The sequence below is a fragment of the Myxocyprinus asiaticus genome, chromosome 45, assembly GCF_019703515.2.
Source record: "Myxocyprinus asiaticus isolate MX2 ecotype Aquarium Trade chromosome 45, UBuf_Myxa_2, whole genome shotgun sequence".
NCBI lineage: Eukaryota > Metazoa > Chordata > Actinopteri > Cypriniformes > Catostomidae > Myxocyprinus > Myxocyprinus asiaticus.
The window spans coordinates 28,425,745-28,451,314 of NC_059388.1; the positions used below are offsets into that span (position 1 = coordinate 28,425,745).

At 38.3% G+C, this 25,570-nt stretch overlaps 1 protein-coding gene across 2 annotated transcripts; it reads right to left on the reverse strand.

Annotated features, from left to right (window-relative positions):
* Positions 1 to 216: 216 nt before the first annotated feature.
* On the reverse strand, positions 217 to 23,988 carry LOC127434828 (actin nucleation-promoting factor WASL-like). 2 transcript variants are annotated; one of them, XM_051687832.1, is made up of 11 exons: positions 23,563 to 23,988; positions 16,943 to 17,077; positions 16,762 to 16,848; positions 16,299 to 16,395; positions 14,521 to 14,544; positions 9,946 to 10,144; positions 9,227 to 9,269; positions 8,121 to 8,274; positions 3,355 to 3,866; positions 2,110 to 2,218; positions 217 to 1,398 (listed from the first exon to the last, which is right to left on the reverse strand). In XM_051687832.1, exons 1-11 carry the CDS (start codon positions 23,668 to 23,670, stop codon positions 1,340 to 1,342), a joined length of 1,527 nt encoding a protein of 508 aa, XP_051543792.1. In that variant the 5' UTR covers positions 23,671 to 23,988; the 3' UTR covers positions 217 to 1,339. The 2 variants fall into 2 exon arrangements, with proteins under 2 accessions (XP_051543792.1, XP_051543793.1); XM_051687833.1 differs by lacking the exons at positions 14,521 to 14,544; positions 16,299 to 16,395; positions 16,762 to 16,848; positions 16,943 to 17,077; positions 23,563 to 23,988 and adding an exon at positions 10,619 to 13,763.
* Positions 23,989 to 25,570: the final 1,582 nt, after the last annotated feature.

Below are 25,570 nucleotides of genomic sequence, written 5' to 3' on the forward strand. Positions count from 1 at the left end.
GAAATAACAATAAAAAAAAAAGCTGCCAAACAAGTTACGAGACAGGCACAAAAATGGAATTATACTTCCTTAGACCATTGCATTCCAATTTGTTTTATGGATTAACACGAACATTTTTATGCAGTCAACATTATGCATTGGACTTGCATAAAAACCATTTATACATGTTGTTTAAGATAAATCTCAAAAGATAAATAAATAAAACAGCCAACAATGTAAAGCCTCTGTAAATATTAACATTTATTTGAGTGTACAATTTTAATAATTCATTTTTCAATCTAATTTTAAAGGTTTCAAGTCTTTGTTGCTTCTCAATGCAACCCCTGCATGAAAACAAGGAGAAAAAAAAAAACTGTAAAAGATATAAGACCGAATTTTTTAACAGCTATACGAAACCGTTTAAAACAGTGTAACTATGTTCCGTTATTTTGCCGATACGACCCACTGCAGGTCATCTTTTGAAACGAGTCACAACCCTCGACAGGGCTCTTTAATTTAGTACAGCATCACAGTGGATTATTAGTAAAGATGAAAAGTGTATGAACAGTCTGCTTCTGGCATGTTCAATCTAAAAAAAAAAATGACACACTGTTTCTACACAAAATGTCCATTCAACATATACATGAATAGAATCTGTTCTCTGCACAACAGGAAGTTGCCTGTGAGATTCAAAGTTATACCAGTAATATGCAAACATGAAGATAGCGTCACTTCTAATAACTGTAGTGTTTGTTACGGGGAGTCCTGAAATAGTAGCTAGCACACAATGTGTAAACAACTGCCGTATTGACAGAACTGAACTGACATGAACTCTTTTTTTTTTAATCTTTTTTGATTCGTGCAAAAATATAAAACCGACTCAAACTCTGAGCAAATTTACAAATTAGCAATGGGGCTAAATATGCTTTTCTTTATTAAGAAAATAATAGTGCTAAACTAGGATCTGAATAAGAAAAGGTAAAGTACATAAGTTTGAAAATAGTGTTGTCTTGCATCAAGTCACAATATCAATGTTAAAGACTGGCTTATCTCGTTCTTTAGAGTAGACCTCCCTTCTGGCTACGAACCAAACAAAAAGACCCCAAAACATTCAACTCTACAAATCAAGAACACTTGATGTAAAATTGCACGTTAATCCAGGAGAAGAAAATAAAACCTTTACAGAAGACGTATGACAAACCTTTACAGATTAAATGAGGTATTGCACAGATTAATACAAAAAAGCTTAAAGGCAACAAACATTTACAGCAAATCTGTCATCCATTTACATTATAATTTTATAAGATTTAGAAAGACAAGAGGAATGTAGTGTCTTAATTCTTTTGGGCAGCGTTGGTCATCAGTCATCCCACTCATCCTCATCCTCAAAATCTTCTACATCATCATCATCATCTTCATCTGCAAAGCAACATATTAAATATGATTTAAATCCATTTTAATTTACAAACATGCAACAATCCATAGAATATCCTGCATGAGTTTTAATCCAGCTCAAAGTGATTGCAATTGTTGTGAGTGAATTTGTAATTTAACGGCATGCCAGCTTCCATGGCAAAAAACAAGTTAAAATACATTTCTGGGTACAATATTAAAAACCTATACAAGGTTTTTAAAATGTACTTTCGATACAAATTCTAAAACTGATTCAGGGTTGATTTAGTTAAACTCTTCAAAAGTGTTTGCTGAAAGAAATAAAACCAGAACAATCTAATAAAATATGCTTCAGAGACAGTGGGCTTTGCCATGAGGTGCATAATGGTGGATCTTCGTCTGACATTAAAAACTTGCGAGTCTGGAATGTTCTATTCTGCGACGGGTGTAAATGATCTGTTCCCAGCGATTGCTCAAGTGAAATATCTGAAAAATGTCTTTTCCCCACTACAGGTTTATTTCATGTAGTTTGTTTTTTGTGCATTGATCCCATTCAGTTTGCCAGTTGTTGATGATGTAGGAGATTATGGATGGTTTGAGGTCTGAAGGTGGTATGGAGCATTTTTTAAGATCTGTCGAGAGTGCTTCTTTAGCAGCAGAGTCTGCATGCTCATTTCCTGGGATTCATTTCAATTGTTGTAAATTACGCTAAAGTAATGCACAACAGTGGCCACACACCTGAAGAGTGGATTGCTTTGCTCCTCTTCTGCATTACCTCCATCAATGCCCCCACAATGCCAGCTGAAGGGGCGGGAGTGGGTGGGGTCGAGTCTGGAGTATCTGATACCTGAAAACATCACATGATTAGAAAGTTGTTTTTCTCTAAGATGCATGTATGTGCGGCCACGCAGTTCTGATGTTGCTCTGGTCTGTCTGAGCAAAAGGTAGATTCATAAGTTCAAGAGTTAGTGATTTCCATTGACATGAGCAACTGCTGGCAATGCTACATGTGCCTTCTGTGCTTCATGTGTAATATCTGTGTGACTAATGGCTCGAGAAAGCTAAGAAACATTCAACTTAATGCAAATGAGCACTGATAATGCAGCTACTGCAAATGGTAGTGAAGACACTGGAGCACACATGCATTTTGCACACATACAGACATTTACACAGGGAAATCTGTGTCGGACATTCTAAGGGGGCGGTCAGACCAAACGCGTTCAAGCGATAAGAAAGCTAAACACAGCACAATTAGGGCTGAAACAATTAGTCGACGACTCTGAGAGAACAGACCTTCCGTCTGAGATTCGTCTAGCAAAATCGTCACGGATTTGGTGTGAACAGGCCTTTATACTGCAACAAAAAGTGTCTTTGGGGGCTTTTTTCCCCCTATATAAATAAATCTATCAATCTTAAACTCCTTTAAAACAAGGTACATTTACTTGAGGAGCATAGCATTCAGAATAGCATTCTGAGATGATATTCTTCTCACCACAATTGTACAGAGTGGTTATCTGAGTTACCGTAGACTTTGTCAGTTTGAACCAGTCTAACCATTCTCTGTTGACCTCTCTCATCAACAAGGCTTCTGTGTCCACAGAACTGCCACTCACTGGATGTTTTTTGTTTTTGATATCAAAATTGATATTCAATATCAAGCCCTACTTGATGTTGTAATTGTGATTAATTTCAATTCATAAAATTTACATCAAAATACTTGTGTGGGGCATCTTCATGCTATATTGTTTATGTAGGCTAAACATCAAAAGCAGCTGTAATTGTAATCTCAATTATTTATTCAATTATTTCCACAGCCTATGATGAATTATGCACTACAGCAATTTTTATACAAACACTTTCCCCTCCAGGATTTCTATGCCAAGAATGTGCAGCCCACCAATAACGCCAAAGCATACAGCAGTAGGAATGCCCACAATCATGATTTGTTTTCAAGTTTACAGATCAGTTTACTAAACTACTCACGTTTTTAAGCTGAATGCCCCCTCGTATTTGGTCTAAGAGTGCACCACGGCCACCGCTGGACACTGGAGCCTTGTTGTTATGGTCCACCACCTTCAGCTGAGTCCCTTCTCGAATTTGATTCAGGAGTGCAGATTTACCCCCCAGTGACTCTCCTGAATCCACGTCCGGTAGGGGAGGAGGTGCAGGAGGTGGGGGTCCTGGGGGTGGAGGTGGCGGTGGTGGTGCTCCACCCATTGAAGTTTGAGGAGGTGGAGGCGGTGGAGAGAAGGAGGCAGGTTGGGGTGGTGCAGGTGGAGGGGGAGCTGGCATGGGCCCTCTGCTAGGTGGAGGAGGTGGTGCTCCCATACCTGGTCGGGAGGGAGGAGGTGGAGGCGGAGCCGTGTTGGGTGCTCTTGATGGAGGTGGTGGGGGCGGTGCTCCTTGGCCACGGGATGGAGGTGGGGGAGGAGGCCCAGAGCTGTGGGGAGGTGGAGGAGGTGGTGGTCCTCCTCTTGAAGGTGGAGGTGGAGGAGCTGTAGACAGAGAATGAAACAGCATGTTAGAGGCCATTCAGATCAAATGCGTTGTCCACTTTGAGGCGCAATGAATGTAACAGAACGCAAATGTCCCGAGACCTTCTTTCGAAAGTTAATATTCTTTATAAACTGACACAGCGTCTCTAAAAGGACACATTCACAAAAATCAAGTTTTGTTTGATAACTCTTTTATTCAGTTTTCTAACGTCATCATTTTCCAAAGTATGCAGTTATATATATATATATATATATTTTTTTTTTTTGTATATTTTTTTTTTGGTAATGCTGTCGATTGACCTTAACTTGCATTGAAGCCGGAACATTCCTTTAAGGCGTGTTATGCAATTTTACACAATGCAATTGTAGTTGTTTATTTTAATGCAGATTATAATTACTTTCGGTTGCAGAGCAACTGGCGCAACTTGTCACATTAATGTGGAATTAAACTGATGGGTCAGTGTAAACATCTTTGAATGTGACAAACTCAAAACGAATATAAAGTTGGAACTACCTGTTTTATAAATATTGTGATTGAGTTTTTAACTTAGGTGTTATATAATGTGAGACTTATACATTTGTTATCTTTTGAGTCCATCAAGATCTAAATAAGAAAAAGCATATGAGATGAATCTTACTTTTATAAAGTATTTAATTCACTGGACTATCCAGAAATGGGCATTATCACATGATTATTAAATATACAGGTGCTGGTCATATAATTAGAATATCATCAAAAAGTTGATTTATTTCACTAATTCCATTCAAAAAGTGAAACTTGTATATTATATTCATTCATTACACACAGACTGATATATTTCAAATGTTTATTTCTTTTAATTTTGATGATTATAACTGACAACTAAGGAAAATCCCAAATTCAGTATCTCAGAAAATTAGAATATTACTTAAGACCAATACAAAGAAAGGATTTTTAGAAATCTTGGCCAACTGAAAAGTATGAACATGAAAAGTATGAGCATGTACAGCACTCAATACTTAGTTGGGGCTCCTTTTGCCTGAATTACTGCAGCAATGCGGCGTGGCATGGAGTCGATCAGTCTGTGGCACTGCTCAGGTGTTATGAGATCCCAGGTTGCTCTGATAGTGGCCTTCAGCTCTTCTGCATTGTTGGGTCTGGCATATCGCATCTTCCTCTTCACAATACCCCATAGATTTTCTATGGGGTTAAGGTCAGGCGAGTTTGCTGGCCAATTAAGAACAGGGATACCATGGTCCTTAAACCAGATACTGGTTGCTTTGGCACTGTGTGCAGGTGCCAAGTCCTGTTGGAAAATGAAATCTGCATCTCCATAAAGTTGGTCAGCAGCAGGAAGCATGAAGTGCTCTAAAACTTCCTGGTATACGGCTGCGTTGACCTTGGACCTCAGAAAACACAGTGGACCAACACCAGCAGATGACATGGCACCCCAAACCATCACTGACTGTGGAAACTTTACACTGGACCTCAAGCAACGTGGATTGTGTGCCTCTCCTCTCTTCCTCCAGACTCTGGGACCCTGATCTCCAAAGGAAATGCAAAATTTACTTTCATCAGAGAACATAACTTTGGTCTTTAGCCCAGGCGAGACGCTTCAGACGCTGTCTGTTGTTCAAGAGTGGCTTGACACAAGGAATGCGACAGCTGAAACCCATGTCTTGCATACGTCTGTGCGTAGTGGTTCTCCCCCACATTTTTGAATGGGTTTTGTTTCACAATCCTCTCCAGGGTGCGGTTATCCCTATTGCTTGTACACTTTTTCTACCACATCTTTTCCTTCCCTTCGCCTCTCTATTAATGTGCTTGGACACAGAGCTCTGTGAACAGCCAGCCTCTTTTGCAATGACCTTTTGTGTCTTGCCCTCCTTGTGCAACGTGTCAATGGTTGTCTTTTGGACAACTGTCAAGTCAGCAGTCTTCCCCATGATTGTGTAGCGTACAGAACTAGACTGAGAGACCATTTAAAGGCCTTTGCAGGTGTTTTGAGTTAATTAGCTGATTAGAGTGTGGCACCAGGTGTCTCCAATATTGAACCTTTTCACAATATTCTAATTTTCTGAGATACTGAATTTGGGATTTTCCTTAGTTGTCAGTTATAATCATCAAAATTAAAAGAAATAAACATTTGAAATATATCAGTCTGTGTGCAATGAATGAATATAATATACAAGTTTCACTTTTTGAATGGAATTAGTGAAATAAATCAACTTTTTGATGATATTCTAATTATATGACCAGCACCTGTATAACCATTTTATATAACCAGTGATTTATACTAGAGCCTGACCGATATGGGATTTTTGAGACTGATACCGATACCGATTTAAGAGAGGGAAAATTCACAGATTACCGATATGGTGGCCGATATAGATAATTTTTGAGCTGGAATGAAAACAGACCTTTTCTATGTGGACTGTGCACCGATATGACTATGCAAAGGTACTCAGAAGGCTGCTTTCTTAAACAAATATTTTTATCAAAGAATATTTTACATTATTTTTACACATTGTCAACAAATTCTAGAAATTAACACTAAGAAAATAAAGAATAAATAAAAATACAATAAATAGCTTAAAACATCAGTACTGTATGTTTAGTATCAGTCAAATGCTGACCATTTAAATAAAGAATAAATACAAATAAAATAAATAGCTAAATAAACATTTTATAAATGCAATGACAGGAATTGTTCGGTTGAAGGGGGTACCAAACTGTGAATCCTGAACAAAACAGTTTGGTGAATACATGTTTACACATTAGCTTCCACTCTGCTGACAAGCAATGAAAGTAGCTGCATGGTTAGCTAGTTAGCTATAAGCTCGTTGTCACGGAGAGTAAAAGATGGACCAGCATCGCGTCTCACCAAATAGGTAACAGCATAGCGTGAAATCAACACTCAATAGACACTATCCACCACCGCACTGTTGTCTGCCGAGCTGCAAAAAGACGCTCTGATGTTTACCTTTCAATCTGCTACAATACTGACTGCACTGACAACCTATAGCTGGCTAACAGACATGAGTGACATGGTTGTCAGGGACAGGGTTAACGTTATATTAGTTATATTGAAAAGGGAAACTTATTAAAGTTATTAACTTTCCAGTATGTATTCCACAAACTAGTTAGCAACTTACCGAAAAGACACCACTTAACTCTGCACCGCTGAACTCCGCCCTGTCTGCAGAGCCACCGTCAGCTCAGAGTCAGCTCTGTAAACAGTGTAGTCGGAGCGCGCTCTGCTGGACAAACTACGTAATGACACCAATTCTAAAGCACTATTTTCTGCATTATGTGTTCTGAAAAAAAGTTTTCATATCTGCGCATATCGGTAAACATATACACCGATATATCGGTTAAAGGCTAATATCGGCCGACCGATATATCGGTCGGGCACTAATTTATACCTTTACTGTGACATAAAATTACTCATACCATCATACAGACCATGGTCAAACTTGCTACACTTACAATATTGTCAAACATCTGATATAACTGTCCAATGACATGCTAATGCAGACAAATCCCTTCAAAGGCAAACCTGCTATGAAAATTCATAAAAAGACTCCAGGGTTCTTAAATCTATCACAGAACGTAGAGAGAAAGCAAAGGGGAACATTATTCACAGGGGATGTAGTGTTAATTCTGGCTGCTGCTTACAGCTGAACTTATTCCCCCAAAATTGATGCTGCAAGCCAATGCTAATAAAAAAACTGACTTTGAAAAATAAGTAAGCCTTTGACAGGGAACACTCTCCTCAGTGAGAAGCAATTTAGCTAAAAGTGAAACAACGTTCAAACGTTCTGACGTAGTGGGCTAAAGCACATAACTGGTAATCAGAAGGTTGCTGGTTCAATCCCCACATCCATCACCATTGTGTCCTTGAGCAAGGCACTTAACTCCAGGTTGCTCCAGGGGGATTGTCCCTGTAATAAGTGCACTGTAAGTCACTTTGGATAAAAGTGTCTGCCAAATGCATAAATGTAAATCAACAAAAATAGGCACACACCATCAGTCCACAACAATCTTGCCCAATCTTCTGATTGCGCAACTGCAATGCCAGTTTTATGAGGCATTAATCTAATTGGTTATTATTTGCACTGCAGACCCATGCAGAGGGGAAGAGTAACCTACCACACCACCTTGAGGGTCCTGAAGGACATATTATTCAATCATTACTCTTTAATAGTACAAGTTTGCTTAGATAAAATGCATGACTTCTACCACAACTGTTTTAGCAGTCTCCTAGATCTCACCTTGTCGTCGAAGTTCATTTTTTACAGCCTCTACTCCTCCTTTCTTCTCAATAAATTCGTAGATGACCTTAGACGTTTCTCTGTCTTTGAGCTCGGCCTCAGAAATGCCACACACATCGAAGAGGTTCTTCAGCTCTGGGTCCAGATTATTTAACTGAGAAAAGACAAGGAGTCAGCAATCAACATATTGTCAAAAAATCTAATAAAAATAATGAAAGCATCTTCTTGTGTTGTAGCATTCCTCATTTGTACATAGCTTTGGATCAGCATCCGCTAAATGAATAAATGCAAATGTTTTGTCTCAAGACATCTTAACACATCTGAAAGTGACAAAATTATTTAATCCAGGAAAATATTTTCAACCGCTTTCACACAAAACTTCCCTTAGCAATGGATTTCTTTGAGATTATCATGGAGCATAGATACAATATCTATCTTTTAGAAACAGATTAAATGAGATTATAGGCTAAATATATTAAAGGGTTACAGGCCACGACCAGGGAAGGCATTAATAATAGAGATATCGATGTTAGGAAATTACTTAAAAGAACACTAATAAAACTCAGTTACAGTGGCTTTTTACAGTTACATATTTTCTGCAGCCACTAAAGAGATTGTTTCATGAGATTTAAAGTTAATGAACCTCCCCTTTTAAAACAAAAAATAAATAAATAAATAAAAAATGTGCCCTATGCCACCAGATTCACACTATAACCCCAAATAAATACCCTTTATGTAATCTCATTCAGGATAGCAAAAATTAAAAAGTGATCTAATGCACACGAACCGTTCTTAGTAACTCAGTAAGCAAAAACTGATCCTTCATTTTTGGAAAAATGATTGTTTTGGATTATAAAGATACACTCACTGCCCCCCCACCCCACCTCCACACACGCACACGCGCGCACACAAATCTCATTGTGTAAGAGATGACTGTTGCGTTTAGGAATCATGCCCTGCAGTGACCTCTGACATAGGAAATATGACATGATGAAAATGTGTAAACATCTGCGCCTTAAACTGTATCACTTAAAATGTGACACGGAACATCGTGGCTTTACAGTGTTTTGCATTCAATGCAAAAACGCAAAGGTGGAAATACTTACGTCAAAGCCAGTGTTTGGATCCCAGCCAACATGCCCAACGTGCCTGGGAAAAAAGGGATTTGATAAGAAATATGCTTTAAAATACTATACATAAAAACACACAAACACGAAAGGACAGAGAAACCTTTAGAAATTGAAAATGCATTAAGCAAATAAAGATAAAATTGAGATTAAGGGCAAATCTGGATATAAAAACGGTCTTTGTAAAGGAATGGTTTCTGCCCACTACCAATGACACAACTTTATCCAGATTCCTGGAATACAACTTTCGGATTATCCACACTGGGGGCTCATGTTGACCAATATATTACATAAAAGGAAGTGTCCATCCGATTACACTTCCCACCACAACATTGTAAACAATCTTCCGAATCTACTCTATGGGAAAATTCATTTCAGTAATTTAAATAAATTGTGACATAATACAGTTCCAATCCATTGGTACTTTAAAGTTGAAGTCTTAAATATCTTTAACACTAGTGTCAAATGGAATTGCAAAAATAACTTCTCTCCATTGGTTGAGCCAATGTTGCCATGTCGGGCAGCTCAAACAAACAGAGCACTGCTGTGAAAGCACCACAGAGCCACAGTGTTACACTTTATGGAGGGAAATCAACCAACAAATGGCTGCCTTAAGAGCCCTTAAGATCCTGAAGTATCAATAACATTGACGTAAAAGCAATTTCAGTCCAAACAAGCATCACAACAAGCAACCTCACCGAAAATTGCTCGGCGTGCCGATTTCAGCCTTGGATATTTTTTTCTTCTTGTTTTTCCCTTTGGCTTTGTCTTTCTTGTTGAAGTTGCTGTGGATGTTGTTCATTTGAGAGTTATTGTGAAAACGCTGATTGCTGATCTCTGGGTTCTTTATGTCAACTGTCGCCATTGGCAGCGCAGGTCCTGTAGGTCCTGATGGCCCTGAAATAATTGCAATAAGTTAATTTATTCATTGGTAAAATCCAGCACTTTTTGGAGTTACTGAACTTGTTCACACAAATATAAAAATTCTGTCATTATTTACATCCAAAACCTGTATGCTCTTATTTTTTCAGAGTAACACAAAAGGAAAATTTTGGAAGAATATTCACACCGTTTTTTCCTTGCGACAGCAATCATGGTACTTTTTGAAGCCTGACAAACATGGTCACAATGAACTGTTGTTGCATTCAAAAGAGCTGCGTAAAGATTCCTTAACATCATCCTTTTGTGTTCCATGTAAAAAATAACAGCATACAGGTTTGAGACATCATGAGGGTGAGTAAATAATGGCAGAATGTTTCTTTTTGGAAGAATTATCCCTTTAAATCTTAATTATCTCTTTACCCCAAAAACCTTCTGAGAAACCTCATGAAACATCATCTTCTTAAGTCAATTAAACCAATCAGAACCTACCTGCAACCTCACGCTTTAGATAACCGTGAGCAGGGGAGGGTACAACAGATGGGCTACAACGACCACTAACTTTTCCACCACCTAAACTCATGTCCAGGAGGAGTTTACCCATCACCACACAACCGCGCTCACTGTGTCGCAAGTTTGTCGCAGGGTCAGAGAACGGAGCGTAGAGCTCTTCCTCTGGGAGCACAAGGCACTGCAGGGGAGCCAGGCAACCTCCCATACCCGAAGCCCCGTCCAGTATCTCATCAGATGGGGCTGACAGGAAGGTGGTGCAGAACATCATCTCTGAAATCTATGCTCTACAACCTGCGCTACCAAAGGCTGAGACACTGGCATGTAGACATCAAAGATGCAGGCATGTTCAATCCACACCCAATGCAGCATCAAGTCAAAATGCTCTGCCAGCATTTGAACACATCTTCCTGGCCATAAAGTCCAACCCCTTTTTAATCTCATCAAATGATATGCCAATGCTGGATTTTACATAACCGTTAAAGCCAGCAGTAAGCCGTTGCAAATCTCCTGGTTTCTTCTAAGCATGATGAGGGGGCATAGTGAGGACATGGCACATCTCAACCTCCATTCATAGAGTGTGTGCAGGTTTAGATAAATAAACAGACATGATTAATAATATCTGCTAACTATAGACATGGAAAAGGGATACAAAAGCTGCATTCAAAATATCTCCTTTTGTGTTCTACAGAAAAAAATAACAGAATGACACAATGAGTAATGGTGAGTTTTGCTTTCGCAAACAGAAGTGTGAGGGAATGCTTGAGCAAATACACTATTATTCCCGAGTCAAAACACCAGTACCAGACAGCAGGTTAGCTGGGGGGGGGGGCTGTTCATGTTACCAGCTGAGAAAATCCCCTGAAACAGATTAACTAAAGGTCTGATATTTGTAGTTGCACAACAGCCTATGATGCTCTGCAACAGACAACAGTCATGAACATATACATCACAGAAGGGTGAGATTACTGCCAAAACACACATACAGTGCCACATTGAAAAACTGGGATTCAAGATCTAATTTAAACCTGGAAACTAACATAAAGTGACACTGACCATGTTGTTAACTCTTTAGTAATTTTTTTGCTTCCATCAAAGCAAACAAGATGTTTTGGAACATTCTTATAAAAAAAAAAAATAAAAAAAAATGGATTAAATCAGAAAAATGCAAAACAGAGGTATTTTCACCAGTGGACTCAGACCTAAATAGTCACCTGATGACTCACTTTGGGAACACTGGGTGTCAACTGCACCCTAAATAGTCCCATTTTGTCAAATAAACACTTCTGGAGCATCAAAGTCAACATCGAGTCATCCATTTACCTTTAGATGGAAGATTTTGTGAACGCCAACTTCACAACTGCAACGTTGCTCAATAAATAGGATGGAAGTGACACAGGTGCCAGACTTTCCAGTATAGCTGCATTTCTGCTGGATGAAACAGCATTTCCCTTCAGGTTCACGGCATAGTGAAGAAACTAACTGCTAACATACACGTTGACTTAGGTGGGAGGTTTGGAGGAGTAGTTGACAGTAATGCCTTTAGGGGTCATTGTACTTGGGCTACAAATATTAAAGACCACCTCCACTGAAAGATCAAGCATGTGTGTGAAAGTTATGTGCTGTACTGTATTTGCTCGTCATATTTCTGGTGCTGAAAATAGATACAGATTTCCTGATTCACAAGTTCTCAATTCAACTGTGATTAATTTGGTTTTATTCAAGTTATAATGTCAATTTTGATTATGAAAGAAACTCTCTCTCAGCAAATGCTGTAAATTATGCAGGGAACCTTCTAACTTGGCGCATTAAGAAAATATTATTGAAAAAAAATTAACAGGGCCCAAACTATGCAGTTCAATTGCTATTTATTTAACAAATATAATACTCATTAAAACCAAAACTAAAGTTAACTTTAAAAGTAAAAAAAATGGATCTTAGCATTTTAAGAATCAATATTGGGATCGTTCAAATGAAGATCGCGTTAATCGGAAAAAGGAATTATTTTACCCAGCCCTACATATTTCACCTCAAAATGAAAAAAAAAAAATATATCTTTTTTTTTTTTGCATAAAAACTTACATTTATATTCTGTGTTCAATGCAAGTTAAGCTCAGTTGACAACATTTGTGGCATAATGTTGATTTCCACACAAATGTATTTCAACTTGTCCCTCCTTTTCTTTAAAGAAAAAAAAAAAAAAAAAAGCAGAAACTGGGTTAGAGTAAGGCACTTATAATGGAAGTGAATGGGGCCAACTGGTAAATGTTAAAATACTCACCATTTCGGGGGCCTGTGTAGCTCAGTGGTAAAATAAGCTGGCTACCACTATCGCTTTAGATAACCGTGAGCAGGGGAGGGTACAACAGATGGGCTACAACAACCACTAACTTTTCCACCACCTAAACTCATGTCCAGGAGGAGTTTACCCATCACCACACAACCGCGCTCACTGTGTCGCAAGTTTGTCGCAGGGTCAGAGAACGGAGCGTAGAGCTCTTCCTCTGGGAGCACAAGGCACTGCAGGGGAGCCAGGCAACCTCCCATACCCGAAGCCCCGTCCAGTATCTCATCAGATGGGGCTGACAGGAAGGTGGTGCAGAACATCATCTCTGAAGTCTATGCTCTACAACCTGTGCTACCAAAGGCTGAGACACTGGCATGTAGACATCAAAGATGCAGGCATGTTCAATCCACACCCAATGCAGCATCAAGTCAAAATGCTCTGCCAGCATTTGAACACATCTTCCTGGCCATAAAGTCCAGGGCTAACTCCACCCCTGGAGTTCGCTAGTTCGAATCCCAGGGCATGCTGAGTGACTCCAGTCAGGTCTCCTAAGCAACCAAATTGGCCCGGTTGCTAGGGAGGGTAGAGTCACATGTGGTAACCTCATCATGGTCACTATAATGTGGTTCATTCTTGGTGGGGCGCGTGGTGAGTTGAGTGTGGTTGCCGCGGTGGGTGGCGTGAAGCCTCCACACACGCTATGTTTCCATGGCAGCAAGCCACGTGATAAGATGCACGTCCGAGTTGACGGTCTCAGACACGGAGGCAACTGGGATTCGTCCTCCGCCACCCGGACTGAGGCGAATCACTACGTGACCACAAGGACTTAAAAAGCACATTGGGAATTGGGCATTCCAAATTGGAAAAAAACAAAAAAAAACAAAAAAAAAAAAAAAACTTACCATTTCAAAAGTATAGCCACAACACGTAAACAATATGCATGTTAATGTGATTTTAGTGTGATAAAAATCGCTTACTAACCTTTTCTGTGTAAAGTTATAGCCAATTTTACAACTTCATTGCCATGACGATGTAATGTCAACAAACCCTAAAACCACTGTAACTTTACAGCTCAAATAATACAAGAGTTTTAACAGAAGAATTAATGTAAGTGCTTTTATAAAATTATAAGCTTCACATTTCTGCCTTTAAACCCTCCAAAAATTTCCCCATTCACTTCCATTGTAAGTGCATCTGGAACTTAAATTAATTTTTTTATTATTATTATTATTTTATTTTTTTTAAAGCAAAGGAGGGACGAGTCTAAATAAATTTTTGTGATAATCAATATTATGCCACAAATGCTGTCGACTGAATCAGTTATGGCATTGTGACATTATATTTAATGAAAATTAAGCACAAATAATATCTTATATTTTTCTATACAAGACCTGGAATTTTTTTTTCAAGAGATTCACCCTAATAATTAAATATTTATTCTGTATTAATAAACACTACGTCATCTTCAGATTTCCACATTTTAACTGGTAAAATGTGTCACTCATGTTTAAAGTTTAGTCTAGACAGAATTAACTTAAATAAAAACTTAACTTGAATTAAGTTATAAGTAGATTTAATTTGTTGATAAACAACCTACCATTTGGTGGATCTCGTCTTTTTTCTGCAAGAAAAAAATTAAGATAACCATTATTATTAAACTGACAATTATTTTAAATGTGCTGGTCATTAGTGAAAGAGCGGGAAAGTTAGATTTGAGGTCAATCTGTGGTGTGCAAAAGGTCAAAGAGCCTGAGCATTTTATGTTAGTTCTTCAGGCGGTGTACAGAAAAGCGGACCACGATACAATCCTCTCCTTGTCCCAGCAGAACTAGCTGAGTCAGTCGACAGAGAGAAAGGGAGAGAGAGAGGAAGTGGTTAAAAGAGCAAAGCTAATCAGAAGCAGACCAACACGAACAGACCCCCGTCGGTCCCACACACATCAAAGAGTAACTACACACAAATTACAGGCATGAGGACACGCTGAGGGTGGAAAAGTAGCAGCCTTTGTTAGGAAAAAATTCAAAAAGGAAGAGATACAGTTAAATATATGATTAAACCAAAAATGTAATTATGTAATCATTTACACACTCTCATGTAAAGAAAGTGAATGGGGACTGGGTATCTCAAGCTCCAAACTGATGGCATAAAAGTAGTCCATACAACTTGTGCGCTCTCCCCGATGAACCATTTCATTATTCAGTGATAATCGTCCCATTTGTTGAAGCTCTGAACTGGACTACAAGTCAACAAAAAAAGGTACATAGATGGCATTTAACGCCACATGCCAGGGCTATTCAACTTCATTGACAAGTGGGCCAGATGGAAAAAATCTTCAGGGCATGAGGGTCAAGAATATTTATTGTTAACATAAAGCTTCCATCAGATATCTTTTGTTTACTATATAAATAAAATATCTTTATCATGAGAAACATTTTCCAGCAGGAAATACATTTTATTTATTTTGTTAAATTGCTCTCTCCATGCACCTTGTTCGTTGGCGAAGTTACATCAGACGTTACCCAAATCTGTTTGTTATATATACACAATGATTTAAACTTTAGACTTATCCAATCAAATGTTTTCTTGACCAAACTAATGAACAGAACTTTGCGGTTTCTCTAAACTCACGCTTATCAGTCGTCCATGATTTTAGTTTTTAAATCTTCCTATTCCGTCAAAATGACGGATAATGATCATTCGTAGCGCAACCTCTGGAAAGAGTCTAAAAAACAAGGTGCTACTGCACGAGATGATGTAAAAACATCGTGATGTGGTGCGACGTCCGTCTATCGCAAGTTTACAGGAAAACAACTGAAAAACAGCGCGAACAGACACAACGCATTCGGTGTGAACTGCCTCCAAGACAACCGACAACCTCACGCGTGCCACTGAAAATTTCAAAAGGGCCAGATTGAATAGCCCTGCCATACGCTATTGGTTCTAACGCATCTCGCGACCAAATGTTATAGCTACCATATTTGATAGAAGACCTACAGAGCAGCGGAAGATTACATTTCTGTCCGTCCTTCACACAAAGCAATTGTATGGCTTCAGAAGACTTATAGAAATAATATATCAAATCTACTTTTACAGTTTTTTATGGTATTTTTGAACCTTTTTAAAGCTTTACAGCCCAATTCACTTTCATTTTATGGAAAAGAACAGCCAAGATATTCTTCATAAACCTACTATTTTTGTTCCACAGATGAAATTAAGTCATACGGGTTTGAAACAACATGAGGGTGAGTAAATATAGGATTTTAATAATTGGGTGAACTATCCCTTTAAAGAAAAATGTACTGAGCAAGAAACAGGTAGACACAGTTCTATCATGCACTGAAACACAGACACAGGTTACAGCACTGCTCTAATTACCAGTTTTCCTCAGTCTTTTGCCCAGAAGATCACTGGTCGCCGATCTGAAGCGCTTGGCTTCCTCCTCATTGGCAAAATTGAGGCCGATCTGGCATGACTGAAATGGAACACAAATTAGGATGTTTTGTTGAAACACCAGTCACACACTAAGTAATGAACAAAACATTCAAAATGACATTCTAATACAGTACAATTTGGAAAGTCCCATTGGTTTTTCTCAAAGTGCACTGGTAAAGTTTCTTAGGGGTCATAACATACTTTTTTCTCCCCGAAGTCTAATAATAGTTTTTCCACAACCATTTTCCACCCGCCCAATGATTCTTAAAATTAAATGGGTTGTATTTTGCTGTTGTGCCTTTGAGACTTTTATGTAAACAAACTTTTCATAAGAAATTAGTAACAGCATAAATATGAACACGTGGACACACGTATGCAGAGGGCATGCAGATACAAAAGTACTTACATCTCCAGCAAATGTGATAAAGTATGGCCTAGAGCTGTTTATTGTGAAGTTGTTGTAAAGCTCTTGCTCAAACAAGGTTTTTCCCTCCTGTTGGACAGAAAAACAATCAGAATGAAACTTGGAAGAAATGCTGTTAGGTATTAAAAAGACATTTGACCCACATGCTGCCGTGTTGACTTACTTTGATATCCCAAACCCTGATAAAGTAAGATCTCAGAGGGTTGTCTTTCACCAGACAGGCCACCCCACAGCATCTCTTCACCCAGGATGAGCTTCTGTCTGCTCCATAGACCTGCACCACTGCTGAACTCAAACTCTAGATAGAAAAGAAACACAATATTTAAAACAGTCTTACACTATAGGTACTACAGACTGAATTCAGTGTACTCGTTACAAAAAATACAGTAATCTGGTTTACTGCAGTGGATGGGATCGTACTGCAGTATCATTGAACTGCCCAACACAAGGCAAACACCTCATGATGGATTTGAGTGAGTTTGACAGACCCGTGCCAAGAGCGCAGGACTCACAAAGAAACGGCCCAGCGCATTGACAGTCTCCTCACGAAGCTGCCAGTCACAATGTCAGTGAATGAAGACACTCTCAGATTAATAATGATGACAATGACAAATGTGCTGCTTTAATGCTGTAGCCCAATCTCCGAAACATTTTTTTGTTCTGCCTTATATTTACATTTAATACTCACAGTTGTTTTAGTGAAACGGATTTAAAGGGCAAATGTGCTTATTTATGCATGGTCCCAAATCCAGCTTCATTTATTTTAGGCAAACTGTAATGTTTTATTTTCTTCTTTTGATTTTGGGGGTCAACCTGGACATGTTCTTGTGAAATTAAAGCACATTTTAGTATAGAAAACTTTATAAAAGAGCAAGTAAAAACTGGTTATCAATCTGTCCTCTTAAAAGGAAAAACAAGATAGCAGCCGAGTTTGAAACTGGAGCTAAGTATTGATACAGATTTACCAATTCTGATTCACAAGCTCTTCATTCGGTTCAAATTTAAATAAAATTTGATTCAATTCTGTATTTATTGCATATATTTAAATTAGAATGTCCATTTTGCTTACGTATGAGAGAAATTCTCTCAGCAAATTCTGTCAATTATACAGTAATCCTTTGAACTTGTTCCTAAATTACAAAAATATAAAATTTTGAAATCTTTTTTTTAATAAACAGAGCCCAAACTATGCAGTTCAAATGTTATTTACCTATCAGTAGTGATGGAGAGTCATCCTAGTATCGGAGTCGACTGACTCTAATACAGGAATCGATTATTTTGTTCGACTCCATAACTTTGCGAACAGGACGTTGTGATTGGCTCAAATCAATGAATTAGCGTTCTTAAGAACCAATCGCATCCCCTAAAAATACCTGTTGTCTGGAGGGACAATCATTCATCATGTGCGTTTGCGTGAGATATAAAGTGCCTGCGTGCAAAAGATAGAGAGGGTTATCCACTCATGCCTGACAAGCAATTTTGGGGGGTGAAAATACGCCACTTGGGAAGGCACTGCCCAGTAATGACCACCCCTGGTGACGTCCCTGAATTTTGACATTATCCTGACTCAAAATAAATGGAGTCGAGGAGTCGATTCCATCGACTGCAACGGCTGGAGTCGGGAATCAGAGTCGACTCCAAAAAAACTCAAACACCACTGCTTAACAGATACAATAATCAACAATCAAAAACTGAAGCAAAGTTTAAATTAAAAGTAAAAGCAAAAGAATGACCAAGGGATTTTAAGAATCCACCGAATATCAGGATAGTTCAAATGAAGAACATGAATAATCAGAAAATCAATATGTTTACTCAGCCCTATTTGAAACAGGACCACTGCACGAATCTACTTAAAACTTTTGGGTTTACTCATTAACCATTTGTCCTGAGATGCACCAGTCAGCTGCAACAAAAGAGCCACTAAATTTCTCAGCTATTACTGCTGGTGAAAAGCCATATATGACAGTCAAGGTACTACTAAAAAAGCTGGGACTAGAAGTTACCTTTCTTAACTGTCAAGCACTGTTAAGAAAATAGCTGCAATAAGGAATTAATGATCAGCATCCATTCTCAGGATGAGCCAGACGATTTACATAAGTGGAGAGCCAAGCGTCCCTGCAAGGAGCACGGTCATGAATGTTGCCACGCCGCAAGTCTGAAGAACCCACAGAACCACAGGCCTGTGTGGTAGACAGTCAAACGCATTTTTGATAGCAAGATAAAAGCAAAAGGACTGTTTATAGGGACACACTAGCGGCCTTCTGCATTCTTGATGGCTGAATAAAGCTGTCACTCATTATAGTCATTTCTCAAACTTCAAAGTATTCATCCAAATAAGTGTGTGAGAGCGAGGGCCGCATTATCTCACAGTTTATCGCTCATTATTAGCTGCAATTAGCCGAAATGTCCTCTGGAAGAACTCTGATACATCAAAGCAGCGAGACATTATTTGCTCTTAATGCTGCTTTCATGAAAATGCAGTATGTTCTACAAGACCCATATTAGTAATTTGCAGTGTCTTATTTGACATAGAGTGGGTTAAGAGCATTTTTTTTTTTTAGGTGTGACAATTGCCCCAAACACGGTTATAATGGCCCTATAAAAAAAAGCAATAGTAACACTCTGCCTTCTTGTATTAAATTTGATATTATGATTCAGTCTCTCTCAATTGTAAGTATATTTATGTTACTTTTACTTCTGGCAAATATATGTTTCTAGGGTAGAAGTAAGAAGTAAGCAAAAGTTCTGCGTGTCAGACATTACGTACATACACTTACAAAAAAATCTAAACTAGCTGCAAATTTGCAGCAAATTTATTTTCACATGCAAATGAGCTTTTGATAGACTGCAAATGTTTGCCAGAAGTTTGCAGCTCTTCGTTGGTAGTGATAAACCTCCGCCAAACCTTTGGTAACAATGGACAATTTGCCGCAAAGCTCCTTTGCATTTGAAAATTATCAGTGGCAAATTTGCAGCAAGTTTGTGGCAAATTTACCATGAACTTTTGATTTTCAAAAGGGTATATATTTTATGCCCTAACCCAAACAACATATCTAAACCTGTGTAAAGAGTATGTTTTGTATGACGCAACAAAGTAATTGTCACATTTTAGAAGGAGTCGAGGGAGAGTCACCTGATTGGCTTTTGCAAAAGTTCCAACTCGACCCAACTTGTACGATTTCATAGGATATAGGCAACTCATTTGAATTGGTCCATTTTTCTCAGCGAAAGTGTGTTGGAACCGTAATCATTAAGAGGAATTGAAAGCGTAAAATTCCTTATGATTCCAATCCCTATACATTAGATTTGTAGTAACTCCCCTACACCCTCAAAAAAAAAAAAAATTTTTTTTAAAAATCAGGAGATTTTAAACTGCCCCCACCCAGTTCAAAGAGGTAAAAATGCTCTATGGGCAAAGTTGGTCTGCAGGAACTACCTGAGTGGACTGGTTCTCCATCCTCCCACATTTATACGCTAGAGAAGAAACACAATCTGCCAGAACCACTGAGGTCCACCACACCACTTCCTCAGGGTGGGCTGATCCTGCAATCCCGGTCCAAAACTCGCTGCTCTTTCAGTCAGTGTTTGAACTGAGGCAGCCTTCTCACTGACAATACAGCTGGCAGACTGCATATGAGAAAATGAACAGCTTGTAGTTGTGCCTCATGGTTCTGTGATTCATGGAGTGTTCAGAACAGCTCAAGTGATCCATCAGAGAGCACACCCACTTCAATCATGCCACAACACGCCATTTGAGAGGGAAAAATAATAACATTTTAAATAATAATAAATAAATATGGCAAAAGGTGCATTATAGATTTAAAAGAATATGCTGTCAACATCCCGAAAGTATTTAACATCAACTGCCCCTTGATATTGCATATATGATAAGCAAAGCAGTCATCATCCAAAACCGTCAAGTATGTGAAGCATTCAAGGTCTTGTGCCTTGCGAGAGATACAGGGCAATTTCCCATTCTAAACACAAATACAATACACCACGGTTAGAGGAATATGACCCTTTGGAAACTTGTTTGGCCTCATTTGAAGAGCAATCCTCATTTCCGCTTTCTGAACAACAGCAGGAGTTTATTCTTGCAGGAACAGAACAGGTAACGCAGTGGAATGAGGAAACAGCTCTGTCACATACAGCACGTCGACTGCAGTTTACAACTATGAACAAACAATACAATGCGGCATCAGACTTATACTACAATCCCTTTTGGAGGCTAACTTGAGTATCAACGCGTTATAGTACAAAGGATCCTGGCCGAGGGGAAATCTTATTATGCTTCTGATTAAACAAAATAGAATAAGGAAATGTGCCTGTATCATTCTATGGAATATCAAAGCTTGTAATCAACAGATAATGGCTGACTGCATTACATATGTAGACAATTATATAAGGTGCAACTTATGTTTGTCAACATTAATAACAGACAGATATATCATCAGATATATTGCAGATTAATCGGCTAATATTTGGCCAGATTATCAGCCGATAACTATGTGTTAGTTCAAATATCTACAAACAGCTTTAAGAATTTCCGCACATTTTTAGTTTTTCAATCGTTTTAAGTTTTGAGTATTTATTTTAGAAAATACGTGAAATATTCAATAAGATAGACACAAAAGTTATTGTACATCTTATTTGCTATTATTATAATGCATTACATTGGACACCGTTCTCTCTAGTTATCTGCATTGGAAATAATTATAAGAAAATCCATATCTGTCGACAATAATCAAGATGGGCCATAACCAAAGACATTAATAGGGCCACGTCCCTCCAATATTCAAAATAGTGGTAAATTTATATGGGTTTTTCAATGACCAATTTTCATTCTTGAAAATTTGGTTTTATCCTTGCTAGTTAAACAAGCAATACTAATGTCATAATGACAACATTTCTAAAAAGGAATGCACAGATATGAAATCTTTTAGCTGATACAGATAAAAAAAAAAAAAAGATACCAATATTTTGCCACCTACTCACTTTGTCATCAGATCACGGTTTTGCTTAGGAATTAGACCTCTTCTTTATATAAAGTATAAAGAGGTAAAACAGCGCTTTTTTAACATTAAATTATTTCCATTGAACATGCATTGGATATGTTGAACACATGACAGGCCAAAATTACAATGAAAGATAAATACAAGACAAAAGATAAAAATGACTATTGATGTGGGGGGGGGGGGGGGAAGGTTATTTTGCACGTCTGTTTTTGGAGTTCTAAACAATAGAACTCAGTTTTTACATATTAGGATAGTTACAAATTCATATTATGCATATACAACATGCATCATTAATTTTGGTAGGTATTTATGGTACACCCAGTTTCCTTGTATGAAACATACTTCAGAAGGCCTGTGTGGAAGTTCACAAGCTTGTTATTATGGAAAGAGATATTAAAAGTTAGAAATGTAGAGTTGAATGTCTTATATTAGAGATCAGGACTGTTTAGAGTTCGACTGATAGTGGATTCTGCCCATATCGATAACTAAGTTGGTGGAAAAGGCTGATAACTGATTAATCGCCCGATAGTTTTTAAAATCGATTCATAGAATTTTACAACATTTACTTAGTCGGCACAGACAAAAAGGCCAGAGGACAAAATGAATAAAATCCCAGATGGAGTTTATTTTTCAACCAATAATAATCAGAAAAAAAGAAGATTGGGTACATAACATGGGACTTTTAACACTAAACAAGCCTGAAATACACACTGGGGACTCTTATTTTGAAATGACGTAGACTTAACTGAGTCACAATGCTCTATTTTTAATATTTACCAAATTAAGCTTTTTATGGTCTATTGTATATTATTATTCTTCACAATATATTGGATTATACTGCTGAAGAGGGATGTTTCCCCTCATCAAAGTAAAAAACATTATTTGCATGCCCTTGCTTAACTTTTAAAAATGTAATTATTAAATGAACATGGAGGAATACAAAAAATATCGCCATCGATTTTTGCCGATAACCGATAGTTCCAAAAAGCAACTATCCGCACAGATTAATCGGTAAAACCAATATATCGGCCTAACTCTATTGTGAATCTGTAACAGTCGCCCAGAGTAGGAGGAAGTTTTATAAAGTGTCGTCAGGTGACAGCCATAAACGCAGGTCATTTAATCAAGCTGTGAGAGGATCTCTCTATACAGGAATGTGCCAATATGACATCCACAACAGCATTTCTTTATTAGGAGGTTTGACCACCATTATTAACTAAGGACTAACTAATGTGAACTAGAGAGCTTTAACATTAGACTTTGGTCACACTTCTATTAACTTTCAAGAAACAGTGTTACATCAGGCCTACATAGTGCATATCAGACCATTAGTTAATCTAATAAAACACTGATTCATACATTTTCATATTCATATCAGAACATCTCCATTAAATAATGCATGCTTAATGATAAGGTGTCTTCTAAATCATGTGTATCTTTTAGAACAGCCCCAGGCCTAGGAGCTCAACTTAAACTTAAAGAACTTTTCTTGATATAGAAACAAGAACAGCACAAATGTCTGTGGATGACCACTGCAGCAAACACATTCTGACAAAAGGATCTGCCTATTGCACTTTGATGTTTTATTACTGATCAAATATATCGCAACATTGTATCCAGCTGATGGGTAAGCAAAGTGTTACATTCCAATGGAATCTTTAGTGATACATTGTATCGAGACGGTACCATTAGACAACATTGTAATAATGGATTGAACACTACTAACAGAGACCTGGCAAAGAAGTCAAGCAAATGCTTGTGAACTTACGGTGCATTTCCTGCCCAGATAATGGAAGAGCACGTCGTTTTCTTGCGGGGTAAGCAACAAGGAGCCAATGTTGCTCACATGCCTCCTGTTTGGAGGTGGACCGCTCATTTTCGACAATCCGATGGTGTGAACTTAATCAGGAAGTGTGACTGAGAAAATAAGTGTTCATTGATCTCCGATCATCGCAGCCTGTATCCGAACCCTCTCATATCTCCAGACCAGTGCGTGTTTGTGACGGGGATGGGTTGAGAAGGCGTAATGTCTCTGCAAAGTCCTGGATCTTGGAAATAAAACGCGATCCCGGTAGGTATGGTTGGCCAATGTCGCCTTGAGACTCTAAACTTTCATCTGAACTCCAAAACCACCGAGGTTTCGATCCAACATGGCACTGCCAGCGTTGCGCATGACAGGGAAACATGAGAATTTACAAGTCCTACTACGACGAAGGCCAATCTCATGTATATTAATGACGCCATATGACGTTCGCCCAATGGGTTTGAATGATTGGCTGAGAGGCGGACGTTGAAAGTGGGCGCTAGTCACCTGGCGAATCAACGAGGGAGTGGGCGTGTCTAATTATATTACATGTATTATGTAGTTAGACACTCCAGGAAGGTTACCAAGCAACGTCAGCATAAGTAATGCATAATCATGAGCTAAAATTTCGCCATAGTAGGAGACAGCGTACGTATAATTTAAATAAATCTGCTTTCAGTATTTAGAGACGCTTGATTTGAAAATAATAGTTGGTCTTTAAACTGTGGGACCCTTAAAAAAAGAAAGAAAGAGAAAATGTCCTGTTACAAATAGTTGTAGTTTTTAAAAAAGGAACGCAGTGTGGGCGGAGTTGTGACGCCATGGCCAGTCGATGTTATGCAGGAATGCACGAGATGAACGTTCAAAATGACAATGGCTCATTATTATTAATAGCCACATGCACTTTACTCCGCTTTTATTATGTCACAGTACAACAAAAACTGAATATGACCTCTGACCTCGTCATTGAGTCTGTCCTGTGTATATCTATAACTGTCTGGTTTGGTTCAGCCACCAAATCAGACAGAAGGAAACTACAACGGACAGTCAGGACTGCTGAGAGGATTATTGGTGCCCCCTGCCCACCCTCCAAGACCTGTATGTCTCTAGAGTGAGGAAACATGCAGGTATAATCACTCTGGACACCACACACCCTGCCCACTCCCTCTTTGAACTTTGACCCTCTGGCCGGCACTACAGAGCACCAGGACATCCAGGCACAAGAACAGTTTTTATCCTCAGGTCATTTTCCACATGAACAATTAAACTGCCTTCAGGACTCCCCCATAGTGCAATAATGTAAATAAATATCTCATGTACATATGTAAATCCACTCATATTTAATTAAATAACTGTACATTCCCCTATCTTGCACATATATTACCACTTGCACATGTACATATGCCATTCTATGTAATATGTCCTATTAACTGTATGTCTAGTTATACTCTTACCTTATTATATATTCTGTGTCTCACTGTAATGTTCTTTGTGCACTTGCTTGTTTCTCCTATCACCAAAGAAAAGTCCTTGTGTACGTGAGCACACTTGGCAATAAAGCTCATTGTGATTCTTATTTGGACCACATTAAAAACAATTAAATAAATTAATTGTTCCAAAGTGGACTGGACTAGTCACTATGCATGGCCTTAATGGTGACTGAAAGCTTGATTACAAAACGAGACTGAACAATTATCTCCACATACATTTATAACTCAAATATGGGCTAATAGTAGTGTTAACTTTAGTGCTAGGTGGTATCTTGACATCAGTGGGCTATTTGATGAGTGAACTGATTAATTTACTGAAATGTATCAGCTATCGTTGGTGCTTCAGACCTTCTGTAAGAGAAATATGTTTGCATAAGTTATTAAATATGGTGAAAATATTCACTGCTGAGTATTTCCAGTCCCGGCTTGAAGTTAGCCACTCCCAAACTGTGAGGTAAATAGACAGAACCTGAAAAACCAGT

Bases quoted from the DNA above. Each gene is read 5' to 3' on its own strand.
- LOC127434828 (XM_051687832.1), bottom strand. From the start codon at position 23,670: ATGAGCGGTCCACCTCCAAACAGGAGGCATGTGAGCAACATTGGCTCC. The intron at 3,867-8,120 runs GTGAGATCTAGG...CTCTGTCTACAG, and splicing joins AAATGAACTTCGACGACAAG to CTCCTCCACCTCCACCTTCA. The intron at 2,219-3,354 runs GTGAGTAGTTTA...TGATGTTTTCAG, and splicing joins GGGGCATTCAGCTTAAAAAC to GTATCAGATACTCCAGACTC.